The sequence below is a fragment of the Pimephales promelas genome, chromosome 8 (genome assembly GCF_988280905.1).
Source record: "Pimephales promelas chromosome 8, fPimPro1.hap1.1, whole genome shotgun sequence".
Lineage (NCBI taxonomy): Eukaryota > Metazoa > Chordata > Actinopteri > Cypriniformes > Leuciscidae > Pimephales > Pimephales promelas.
The window spans coordinates 7,294,540-7,308,122 of NC_142776.1; the positions used below are offsets into that span (position 1 = coordinate 7,294,540).

At 38.9% G+C, this 13,583-nt stretch overlaps 1 protein-coding gene across 1 annotated transcript; it reads left to right on the forward strand.

Annotated features, from left to right (window-relative positions):
- Nucleotides 1-56: 56 nt before the first annotated feature.
- On the forward strand, nucleotides 57-10,855 carry sucla2 (succinate-CoA ligase ADP-forming subunit beta). The gene is made up of 11 exons (XM_039689647.2): nucleotides 57-210; nucleotides 1,285-1,480; nucleotides 3,244-3,343; nucleotides 3,438-3,600; nucleotides 3,814-3,942; nucleotides 4,044-4,182; nucleotides 5,179-5,340; nucleotides 5,960-6,102; nucleotides 7,063-7,183; nucleotides 7,637-7,725; nucleotides 10,265-10,855. Exons 1-11 carry the CDS (start codon nucleotides 127-129, stop codon nucleotides 10,337-10,339), a joined length of 1,401 nt encoding a protein of 466 aa, XP_039545581.2. The 5' UTR covers nucleotides 57-126; the 3' UTR covers nucleotides 10,340-10,855.
- The last annotated feature ends 2,728 nt before the right edge of the window (nucleotides 10,856-13,583 follow it).

Below are 13,583 nucleotides of genomic sequence, written 5' to 3' on the forward strand. Positions count from 1 at the left end.
CATATCATGAGGAAGGAAATAACCAGGCGCGATTCTCGAAGCGCAGTTGCGCAGTTGACGTACGTTCTAACGCAGGCGCGTCCAGTCATTTGTTTTCTACTGCGCTGCGCTTGAACACAGAGCAACATGGCGACGTCCCTGATCTGTGGCCGGTTGTCCGCTGGACTGAGGAATTCCGGCTCCAGGACGAGTTTAAGCTCGGCAGCTAAGGTCACTTTTACGTATACACATCAGATAATTAAATCCGATTGTCGCTTGTGAGGTGGCTTGCTGTTTTGGTCTCTTTCAATGACCCAAATGGGCGAATCTCCTTTGACATTAGCCGTCAGGCTAGCTGCCTGTCATTATTAGGAATGCTTAGGTTTGCAAGTCTATTCATTCTCCTGTGAGTGGATGTTCCTTTGAAGTCTGACTAGATTCATGTTTAAATATCTGGAATTTTAGTGTGTCTGTTTGTTTATATGGCTATCATACACACTGTAACGCTACAAGTCATCTTGGTTTACTAGTTAACTTTGACCTACATGGACAGAGTGACAGTCTGTTTTGTTTCAGTTCAGTGTAACTTATCTGTTCAACTGTAGTGCCGCCTGGTTAATTCAATTAACTCCTGAATAACTGGGAACTGCAGTTGTCCCTGTTATATTGAACACAATTCTAAATGTAAACCTTGCTGAATCATAAATTTGTTGAGATTAAGAATCGTATGTCTTCTGTTTGGTCATTGGAAGGTTGTACCCTTGAATAGCCTAAGACACCCAGGTAATTCCCTATTTTTATTGTGCTGTGGAGTACAGTAAATTAGGAATTCATAATTCAGCCAATTATGATCTCTATATTGCTGGTGCAGACTGTATTTTAAAAGGTATTATGATCCCACATTTCCTAATGTCTCTTTTGTTGAAAGGCTTGACTTTACTCTTTCCCTTTTCAAATCCTTTACATAAAAACATGGATAATAAAAATACTCACTTATTTTTGCATCTTATAGATTAAAATGGTACGTTTTTATGATAGATGCATAAATAAATAAATCATAAATCAGTTTGTAAATGATTCAGTAATTGAATAACGAGTCACTGTAAGATCCTTTTGTCTTGTAAATCTTCGATTTTCCCTAGTCTTGCTTCTGTTTGCGAATATTGTTTCAGCAATGCACAAAAGTACATGTTTGAAGTGTAATACGACCATGGCTTTTTAGTAATAATTTCCCTTGTGTTGCAGTGTAACCAGGATTTCAATGTGAAGTCGGAATTTATTTGTATCTTTACATCCAATAACCAGGTGCTTGGTGGCACATCAGGTCTATTTGGTAACCATGGGAACCAGCCGTCCCCAATGCTGTCATTGCAGCAGCAGAGAAACCTCTCCCTGCATGAGTACATGAGCATCGGGCTGCTAAAGGATGCGGGCATCTCTGTGCCCGCGGGTATGGTTGCCAACACACCCGACGAGGCTTATACTGCAGCCAAGCAGATCGGTAAGAACATATGAACATATGCTGCTGGGCACTAATTGAGGAAAATATACATATACTCTTCTTAAAGGGACTGCAGAACTGTAGTTATGGAATATGAAGATTTATTTAATGTATTTTACACATTTTTGCACGATGACGTGCACAGCTTAGCTTACTTTCCGATCCACTGTGCTTTTGCGCAGGCCAGATTATGGTGTTTTGAACAGGGCGGCCAGATTACCCTATTTTAAGGTCTTAAATGTGCTGTGTATTTGTGTTTCAGCTGTTGTGCTGTTCTCAATCACTTTGCAGTCTAAACATAGAAACTGTGCCACCTCTGAAGAATGTGGCTGCCCTAACCTTTAATCTGACTGTCAGCATATAGGCAGCGCCGACACAGACCTGTGATGGACAAGCAGTGCTGTCCGCTTGAATAAAGGAGGGTAGTGTGTCACAAGCATGGAGGAACTAGCTTTGGACTGAGAGACATGTATATTAGAGAGCAGGTTTCTATGACCTAACAGTCCAGATCTTGGTGTAATCTGTGTCTCAGAGCAGCAAAAGCCTGGATTTTCTGGTACCAAATAAATATATTTCTGGTAAATGAAACAAACTGAGCATTCAGGGTTGCAGAGAGTGGGAGTTTTGTATTTGCAAAATTGCAGCATAGACAAAGTTTGAAATAAATATCCAAAATTTCACAATATCTGATCAGTGATAAAATGGTGTTTCGTGGGGCACTTCCTTTTTTCTGAGCTCTAGCATGGTACAACCTTAAGTGTTAGTTCACCCAGAGCTGACATTTAAAAAAAAATCTTTTTTTGATAAAAAAATATAAATAAAACAGTAATATTGTTAAAAAATATTTCAATTAAAAATAACTGTTTTCTATTTAAATGTATTTTATAATATCATTTATTCATGTGATAACACAACTGAATATTTAGCATCATTTCTCCAGTCTTCAGTATCACATGGTCCTTCAGAAATCATTCTGATATGCTGATTTGCTGAATTTCTTTTCTTTTTGTCAGAATTCTTTGCTTCCAAAGTTCAAAATAACAGCATTTATTTGAAATCGAAATCTTTTGTAACATTATAGATGTCCACTTTTATCATTTTAATGCATCCTTCCTGAATAAAAGTATTAATTTCTTTAAAGAAATCTTACTAAAATCAAACTTTTGAATGAGGGGTTAGTATAGACCATTTCGCAAGATGTAAACAACACTGGTCCAGAAACACTTCCTGTTTCAGTTTGTAACTGTTTTCTTTATTTCACATGTTTAACTTTTTGATTCAGTTTTATATGTTCTGTTGGTTATATTTTATCCCAGCTTTTATGTAGTGTTAAAAAACTGAAACAGGAAGTGCTTCTGGACCAGTGTTGTTTACATCTTGTGAAATGGTCTATATGATCGCATGTGAAAATATAAAAAAAAAAAAAAAACTCCACCTTATTGTTCCAAGCAGGTTAATCATTCTCATTGGCGTCGTAAGTCTGTTGTTTATGCAGTTTAAATCCTTGTAAATCAAAACTATGACTTGCGCCATGTTGATCAAACAATCAGGTCCAGCATCCTTGCATAAGCCTGTTCTGTGTGTGTACAGCAGCTCAGGTTTAGGGACTGTAGGTAATTACACAGTGACTCATTGGTTGAGGATGCAGCAGTTGTGTACTGGATCTTTCAATTTAATTGATCTTTGTTTGTTTGCTAATTTCCTTTGAGCATGGCCATATGTTTTTGTCTTCTCATTATTGTTTACTCTTTCTCTTTTGTCAGGCTCTAAAGACCTGGTGGTAAAAGCCCAAGTGTTGGCAGGTGGTCGAGGCAAAGGCACTTTTGAGGGAGGATTTAAGGGCGGAGTCAGAATAGTTTACTCGTGAGTGTTGGTGCCGACACAATCGTACAATGCTTTTGCTTTATTTCATTTCCCATTTCATCTCTTTGTCTTCTCACCCTCTGTGTGTCTGCAGGCCCGAGGAAGCGAGGGATATCTCCTCTAAGATGATTGGCAAGAAGCTGTTCACCAAGCAGACAGGAGAGGCTGGGCGCATCTGTAACCAAGTGTTTATCTGCGAGCGCAGATACCCACGCAGAGAGTATTATTTTGCCATCACCATGGAGAGGTCTTTCCAGGTGAGAAGTTACACTTTGTCAATAATACAGTGTGGTTTATCTATGAAATGGCTTTCATTGTGATTACAATCAAGTACAAAGTCTTAAAATGACATCACCACTTCACATGCTGCAGTAAGCAGAGTGGCCAGTAGAGGTCAACTTTTACTCATGCAGTACTTTACTTCACCTGCCCTTAAAATGATCACATGGCTTCTACCCAACCCTCTACAGGGCCCCGTGCTGATTGGCAGTTCGCAGGGGGGTGTGAACATTGAGGATGTGGCTGCAGAGAATCCTGATGCTATTGTGAAAGAGCCTATTGATATCGTACAGGGAATAAAGATGGATCAGGCTATTAAGGTGAGATGCAGAGTATGATTTAGCTCTGCGCTGCAAGACAGTGCCCACACTGACTTCTGCTTGAAAAATGTTTTTGTTCTCTTTTTCTCTCTCTCTCTCAGGTGGCAGAGAAGATGGGTTTCCCCGCTGCATTGATCAATGAAGCTGCAGAAAACATGTTGAAACTCTATGATGTGTTCATCAAGTATGATGCATCTATGCTGGAGATCAACCCAATGGTGGAGGATGCATCTGGCATTGGTACCTTAAAGTAGACAACCTATGCTTTAGACCATTATGCATACATTAAACAACCTCATCCTAGGGTTACACAATATATCAGAGGGGGTGATATCTCATAATAACTAACTAAATAATAGATAACACTTTATTTGACAGTGTCCTTGTTACACATTTCATGTAGCATAACAATAAATTATGCATAATTTCATGCAACGAACCCTAAACCACACCCCTAAACCTAAACATAACCCTATAGTAAGTGCATCTAGTTAATTAATATTACACAGACCGTAAATGTATAAAAGGGTTAGGACACCTTAAAATAAAGTGTATCCTAACATTTTTGGTTACACTTTATTTTAAGGTAACATAGTAACATTGTAATTACTCAAATAAGGGTTTGGTTTAGGGTTAGTTACTTGTAATTATACATAACTTACTATTACTTTAGTAAGTACATGTAGTAACGCGTAAATACGTCACGTTTAGATAAAGTGTTACCAAATAATTTTTTATTAAATACTTTTATTTTTTTACAGTACAGTAGCACATAATTATAATTTTATAGACATTATTGAATGGGTCAAAAACAGTGAAATGTGGCCAATGAAAACTCAAGTGGAAGGAGATTTAAATAAAAGAAAACCTCACTATATGGTGTCTGAAAGTGGATTGAGTTAGTTCTTGTGAAGAGGATACCTTGTGAAAGATTGTACCTAAGCATACCTAACTTTTTTTTGTAAAATTATTTTCTATACAAATGTAGTCTCCAACAAAACCCCCCAAATCACACTGTTTAAAGCTATCAGTCAAGTCATCTGGTGGAAATTCCTCTCTCTCTCTCTCTCTCTCTCTCTCTCTCTCTGTATCTCTCTCTCTCTCTCTCTTTATATTATATATATATATAAATATATACTGTGTATATAGTAATCACAGAAAACCAATCATTGTAATGATCCATAACCAGGTCCACAGAGTTATGCATTAATTGAAATCGTCATCTATGCTTTGCAGTGATGTGTATGGATGCCAAGATCAACTTTGACACAAATGCTGCCTATAGACAGAAGAAAGTGTTTGAAATGCGAGACTGGAGCCAGGAGGACATCCGAGACAGACAGGCAGCCAAAGCAGACCTCAACTACATCGGCCTAGATGGCTCTATTGGCTGCCTGGGTCAGTACAAAAACCCTCGACCCTGTTTGTGTGTGTGTGTGTGTGTGTAATATATAATAGGTTTATATCGGGGTGGGTGATATACCGGTAGACACGGTCAACCGGTAAAGATTTTGGACTGTCTTCTCTATTGCCGTTACACTCACTAGATGTTGCTGTGTTACGCAAACATGAAAGCTTATTGTTTGCATGGGTTTATGAGCATTGCTGTTTAAAAACAGGTTATTTTATTTTTAACCATTGAAGCGCAATAAGGAGCGAAAGACAACTAATTTCAATATATGCGCCTCCTCTCTGAGAGACAAAAAATATTTTTAGGATGTACAGTATTAGTTTTTTAAATTATATTGAAAATGATAAGAATGATTAAATTTGATCTCATAAAAACCTTATTTAAAGCAACAATAACTACAAAGTAATATATATATATATATAATTATTGTGTAATAAAATGACGGATATCGTGGTATAAGATTGGTCATATCACCCACAGGTTTATATTAAATTCTATACTTCTAGTAAATTATTCTGTTTAGATGTGATTTGTACCAATTTGACTAGTTAATAGATTGAATATGTGTATGTATAAAGCTATACATGTGATGTCACCTGTGTTTAGTCAATGGGGCTGGACTCGCTATGGCAACCATGGACATTATTAAACTGCATGGTGGAACACCCGCTAACTTCCTGGATGTTGGAGGCGGAGCCACTGCACAGCAGGTGACGGAGGCCTTCAAGCTCATCACTTCTGATAAAAAGGTAATGTCATGGTCAAGGGAGGCAGTGCCGTTGCATCGGCTTCTTTTCTTGCCCACTTTCTTATTTGTGTCTCACTGTTATGGTTACTGCATAATATATATATATATATATATTGTGAAATATCACATTATGTAATAAAGGTTTTTCTCCAAAACACGTTAGCCACAATTATTGGCACCCTTTTATTAAATACTTTTTTTGATCTCCTTTTGCCATTATACCAGCTCTGAGTCTTCTCCTATAATGCCTGATGAGTTTGTAGAACACCTGACAAGAGATCAGAAACCATTTTTTCCATACAGAATCTCTACAGATCCTGCAGATTCCCAGATCCATGTTGGCACTTCTCCTCTTCAGTTCACTCCACTGGCAGAAGCTTCATTTTGTGCTCCGTAACACATTTTTGTGTTGATTTTGATGTTTGTTTTGGATTGTTGTCCCGATGGAAGATCCAACCACGGCCTATTATAAGATTTCTATCAGAAGGCGTCAGGTTTTGATTTTTTATCTGTTGATATTTGATAGAATCCACAATGCCATGTATCTGAACAAGAAGTCCAGGACCTCCAGCAGAAAAATATGCCCACAGCATTAAAGATCCAACGGTATATTAAATTGTACACATGGGTACTTTTTTTTATCCTTGTGTGCACCAAACCCATCTAGTGTGTTTGATGACAAAAAGCTGACCACAGAACCCTGTGCAGTTTGAAGTTCCAGTGTCTGACAACAGTTTGTTTTTGGAAGAGCTAGGAGGATTTTTCTTGATTCCCTCCCAAACAGCATGTGGGGATGTAGGGGTTTTTGACTTTTATATATTTAATTTTTTTTTGGTAGGCTTCTGACCCCAAGACTCAACTAATAGAAACACCTTAGAAACCACACATCATCTGCACCTCTCATGATTTCTTCAGGAAAAAGTCTAAATCTAGTTTGCCTATGTTGTTTTCTTTCTAACAGGTCCAGGCTATTTTGGTGAACATCTTTGGTGGCATCATGCGGTGTGATGTCATCGCGCAGGGCATTATCATGGCCGTCACTGACTTAGACCTGAAAATCCCCATTGTAGTGCGGTTACAAGGTGAGAGAGAACAACTTCACTCTATGATTATTATTGATGGGGCGGATGACTTTGATTAATGGAGAGGTGGAGGGAAGGTTTGAAACCCATTAAAAATATTTTTCAGCGCCCATACTTTATTTAAAAGGGTGCTGATCTGAAAATTGTTACCATGTTATCAATTTAATTGATAAGAACAAGCACTTCATGTAGGTTTGATTCACATGAACATGAACATGAAACAAAAGCTTATCAGAGCTGTGGCCCAGCAGTTTGCGCACAGACCCTCCAAGAGCAGGATTGGACATCCTGATCTATATCATTAAAAAGCCGGAACGTCTGAGAGAGGAAACATTGACAGAAGGGTGACAGAAAGAAAAAAGGTGTCTGGAAAGGGATATTTGTGCAGGTGGCTCATGTTTTTATGCCTTTCTAGCCTTCATCTCACTCTCATCACGCTTGTCTGATCTCCAGGAACAAGAGTGGACGATGCCAAGGCTCTGATCGCTGCCAGTCCTCTGAAGATCCTGGCCTGTGATGATCTGGACGAGGCGGCCAAAATGGTTCGTTATTCTTATTTATGCATGTATATGGGCAAATCGAAACTGACAAGGGATGGAAAATTGAGACGAATCTGCACATCATGGTTCAGGAGTCAAATTGATAGTCTAAAATTAAAAATCTGTCATCATTGAGCCTTAGTGCTCAATTCCGATTTGATTTTTTGGTATAGCTGTTCACATTGTTGAACCAGTCATGGTCCTGGACTGATCCGCATGTGCAAATTAATGATAAAAAGACATCACGCAGCCTGTCTTACGGAAGTAAACACGGAGAACATTGAAGTACACATTTATTTATTGTCTTATCTGCTCCGTAAGCCAGACATTTATGTGCAGGCAATATGTAAAACAAAGACGAGGATGCTAAAAAGAGAGCAGAGTTTTTAAACATTTATGATACGAGCCCTCATTTTTTTGCTTGTAGAGCTGTAACTGTAACACTTATGAGTTCTGACACATCACTGTCCTTCACTGACTCCCTTTCACAACTGTCTTGATAACTTCAAGTGTGTACAATCTGACTACCATTAGTGCAGAATTGTAATGAATCTAGACTAGAGTGACGTCACATTGCAAAACATCTGACCTGTATTGAATTTAGGGCCACAAATGTAAGTGTCCCAAATCGGTATTGAAACGATCAGATTGCATGTGGTCATGAGAAAAACAGATCTGAGTCACATCGCATTTGGCCCACATTTGTCTGCAGTTTGAACGTAGCCTTAGTCAACCTTCTTCAGGCATTTCAAAGTCACTTATTCTTGAGTGATGTGACAAACTTCCCATAACTTCACATGCAAAATGGCAACACTTTACATTAAGGTTCAATTTGTTGATTGTAGTTAATGCATTAGGTTTTATGAACTAACATTGACTACGTTTACATGTGCACCAATAAGGTCTTAATCGCAGTGAGATGTTTAGGTGGCACAAGCTGCACAACAATTTCATTATTTCAACATTTCAATAGCTGGGTTTCAGTCACGTGATTGTGATAACGCATGGATTTCAGATGGAGGTCAGGGAGTGAAGAGCGCAATGGACGAGCTGGAGGAAAGTCCGTACTGTACTTTACACGCTATTACAAGAGAAAGATATAAACAAAAAAATCAAACATATGTTGGACGTGATCCTTATGTTATGAAGAGGAGCGATTTTTCAACTGAATTTTCCTGCCATCGAGGCGGTAGATATCAGCAAGTACCTCGTCTTACAGACATACTTTGACTGTACAAAGTTCGGAAACTGGTACGTTACACAAACATAGCTCCGGTCAATTTTAACATTGAGCTCATTTTTTGTACATTTGGAGTGCTGTCAGTAGAGACAAAAATGACAAAAATCTGTGTTGCCTACACCGTGTTATCGTCTTTTTAAAATTCGCACCCTGTTGACTTCAATGGGGCATGTTCTAAACCTAAACCTGCTTTCAGCCTCTTAACATCCTTAATTTGTCATTACAAGTGCACAGCCATGTGAGTCGTGTTATTAAGAGTGACCACGGTCAATCTGACTGCAGTAGATGTGAAAGATATTAATAAAAAAGATGTTAAATCAGCCAGCGCACATACCTCTATTTACTTCCTGTTTTCGGTCGAAGTATTAACTCACCTTTTACGAAGTGATCACTCCGCATACGGGCATTTTCCCATTCGGCTCCCCCCGACCGCGGACGTAGGAGTTTTTCAGACAATTTCTTGCATTTTTCCCCCTTATGAACAACAACTTTTGGTACACGATTAAAAACTCCTTGTGGTTTGAGTTTTAAGTAACCATAAACAATGCAAAACACTGATCTGTTCCATGGTTCTTTGGGATCTGGCCTCTGCCTCATGGCGTGTCTAAAAATGTCTCCATTTCAATGTTTTGGACCATCAAAATACCGCATTATATTCATGTAAATTACTACAATTACGGGTGCTACGATTATTGGCTTAATGGCATCAATCTGATCAAAGTATTGTGTTCACATGAGGTAGATTTAAATCGCAATATTGCCCAAATCTCGTTATGATCACATTATGTGGGTGCATGTACATGTAGCCAATGGATACAATCTTGGGTAATAATAATTTCTACAAATACATTTCAACATTTCAAGTATAAATTATGAATTACTTTAATGTATTAATGGATTAACAAATATATATGCTGTATGAAAAATGAGCTGTGTGTTAATTCACGCTATTGACCAATGGTAAGAAATTGCACCTTATTGTGTTATCAAAAAAATGAAAGTGTACAAAAGGGAAAATGAAAGCAAATGTTGCAGTCCACACATAAGTACATAGAACTAACACACATCATTACAAATAATGACTATACAAACCAGGTTTCCAGCTGCAAGCCATTTGCCGTTCCACCATGAATGCGGAACCGCAGCATGACCTGACATTGGCATCCAAGCATAACATATTTGTTTTTTTTTAACGCACCATTACGTAGAGCTTTTTTATACCACAGCAGAATCATCAAAATGAGTTTTGCACTATGCTAGGACACATATCTCAATTACCATATCTTTCTACTTTTTCTCTAGGTTGTGAAGCTTTCTGAAATTGTATCATTGGCCAAAGAGGCCCAGGTTGATGTCAAGTTCCAGCTGCCCATCTAACAGAACAGACCCACCAGCCACCTCACTATTCAAACCATCTTATATGAACTGAACTAAGCCCACCAATCTGAACGTGTCTCGTCTCAGACCCTCCAATAGAGTTCTCCACAATCCAGTGTCCTGCTCAAGCTTCTGTAGACTCTCGTTTCTGTCTCTTGGTGGTTCTCTGTGCATTCTGTTTCATCAGTGCTTTCAGATTGTAAAAGCACACGTATTTCTGCATGGCGCCACTTTCATTTCATCCGATCAACCTCATCCAGTGCAGAGCCCATCAAATCAGTCCACTAACACACTCTTAAGGGTTTTTTGGTTCCATTGGTTTAGATCGGCTCATTGTTACTGCCTATTGCTTTTTGTTTTGTCAATGTTATTGTTTGCTTGATTTCATAAGTGGAGGATGTTTTTATGTGGGACTGTATTTATACTGTTGAAATGTATATGGAGAGATGATTCTGTTGATATAGAATGTCTCTGAAACACTGGTACTATACACACACACACACACACAAACACAAAGTATCATTAAAAGAAAATCTCACCCCCTATTTTTTCTTTCCTCTCTCCCTCGCCTTGTGTTTTCCGGCGGGCGGGAGTGTGTGTGTGTCAATGTAGAATGTCATCTCTGTTCTCCTGAACAGAAACGCACCATTTCCCTTTTAAAGCAAACGCACAAGCACTCACAGGGAATATGTGTGTTATTGGTGTTCTCTCAGTCTGACATGGAGCCACTGGTGCAGCGGAAGCAGAAAACAATAAAAATACTCAAGCGTCTCTGAGGATTATGTTTACTTCTTCTCAAAGGCTCTGTCACTGTCTAAATTTGAAATGTAGAACATGTACTTCTTCGGCTAAGTATGTCCCTTGAATCATCTTTAATGCTAGAGTGGGTCCTGTGGTGAGAATTCAACTTTCTAAGAAGGAAATGTATGGATGTGGCAGCTCACAGTTTGAGGTTTTGTGAATATGAAATATTGAAAATGAAAAATTTTGGCTAATGGGCAAGATATTATAATATATAACATATTTGATTGTTTTAGTCAGTCACCTTTAGCTTGAACTATTTAAGCATCCTAAAAGTAATCGTCGCTTGCAAAACACTCAAATAAATAAATAATTAGGCCTCAATTATGTATTTGAATTGCATATTACATTTCCATCCATTTGGATTACATGTTTTTTTTTTTTTTTTTAAATGCATATTTGTCAAGTCACCTTTATTTAAAGGTGCAATACCTAAGATTTAGATGCCGCTAGAGGGCGCTACATTCAAAACAACAACACTGGCTTTGCTTGATGACGACGTGGAGGAACGCGGAATGATGGGAACTGTTGTTTTCAACTCCACCGTGGATAAATCAGTCAGACGGGAATCGAAAATTAGTTGTCATGGATGAGGTAAAGTTCGATTTCTATAAACGTTGCGTTTAATGACATGCTTGTTTTTCATTAAACTGAAATAACGCGCAAGAAAAGTCAGGTTTAAAAGTAAATTAGTTATCACAGATGTTACTGTACGAGTCACTGGACGAAGCTATGGTGGAGAGGGTTTGAAGGGGCAGGTCTCTTGCAAGGAGTTGATGTGGCTGGTCCTCCTTGGTAACTTTATAAAAATAAAAAATCAATTTAATTTCAGTTATCCCAACCTGCAAGAATTCATTTCCGGGAGACATATTTCGATAACAAGATTGTGGGGGTGGGAGGGAAGGCTAACTTTCACGTTCGCGAGGCACACTCGCAAAGTCTCTCCCTCTGTACAGTGCACGCGCAGCGCGCTGTATGTTATGCGCGCAGTATGTCTCGCTCTAACATTATATCCCGGGAGATTTGAACTAATTTGCGGGCATCAGGGAAACGCTATCAATATGCGGGAGACTCCCGGAACTTCCGGGAGACTTGGGATGTCTGCAATGTACATTTGACACATCTTTTCATGTCGTGTAAGTATTCAACCACAGCTACAGTTTCACAAAATTAACGTTAAGGGGGTCGCACACCGGACGAGAAGCTGCAGCGCCGCGTCGCACCACATAATTATTCGAACACATTATTATCTATAAGTGTACACATACCCCGGCGGCGCCCAGCAACGTTTCAGGACCGTGTTCAAAACCCTGCTGCGCCACAGAGCGCCATTTACATAGTTTTATATAAAATTGTAATTATTTTTGCCTCAAACCGTTGCTAATGGATCCTGACTTTGCCCTATGCTGCAATATGCATTTAGTTTTGCAGTGATTTACAGAAATCAGCTGCTTGAATGACAATTACTGATTATTATTAGATTTTTCAGGTGAGATTCTCAATTCATTCTGTGAACGGATTCTCTGAGGTAAAGTTTTCAGAATGCAGACTCAGCAACGATTGTATTTAATTGTACAGTACAATAACATAGAACAGACATTATCTTCATTTTCTGTCATTAAACATAACAATATTGCTGGCCATGCACTGATGAGAAAGTGCGCGTCCGGTGTTCGATAACGTTACTGGGGAGTTGTCCTAAACGTGGCGCGGCGCTTCTCGTCCGGTGTGCGACCCCCTTTACAGCCAACAGTTCACATTCCGAGAATAAATGAAAAGAATATATGTGCTCCATTCCATAACAAATGCGCGAAACAAGCTGTCGTTTGATAGACGCTAACGCACAACTACAACTACCGCATTTGTCCAGAACTACACGTAGTAAGAGCGGAAACCGAGGTAAGCGGATATGACGCGATTGACTCGCGACTCCCAGCTCACCCCTGCTGACACGTTCCGTTTCCTTGGTTAAAATCTCAATTTTCTCGCGATTTAAACATTGTTTGAAACATTTGGAAAATTGTGAGTTCATCTTTACTTAATATATAACACTGGCCTTGTGATTTTGGGATATTTTAATGCAAAAATCTTAGGTATTGCACCTTTAAATAGCAAGTTTCCTACGCCCCATGAGGCCTTGCGTCAAAAGTGGGCGCGACTTCCGGTTGGAAGTAAACAAAGCGCGATTTGACATGCTTGACACTCGTTCATTCAACAGTTGACAGTCATTCAAGTTATAGCGATCCAAACTAGCTAATGATGTGGGAACACAACCTCAACGAAATTCAAAAGGGTGAAATAACAGTACCTTTACCCTCCGCAGTAGTTGATTGGGAGTATTATAATAACATTATTAATAATCAATACTCATCAAGGCATGGTGACAGACAGTTGTGCGAGCTGACAAACATTTAAAATAAAAAATACACACTTAGTCATTGTG

Coding starts and splice junctions, on each gene's coding strand:
- sucla2 (XM_039689647.2), top strand. CDS start 127: ATGGCGACGTCCCTGATCTGTGGCCGGTTGTCCGCTGGACTGAGGAAT. Junction 6,103..7,062: donor TCATCACTTCTGATAAAAAG/GTAATGTCATGG, acceptor TCTTTCTAACAG/GTCCAGGCTATTTTGGTGAA. Junction 7,726..10,264: donor TGGACGAGGCGGCCAAAATG/GTTCGTTATTCT, acceptor CTTTTTCTCTAG/GTTGTGAAGCTTTCTGAAAT.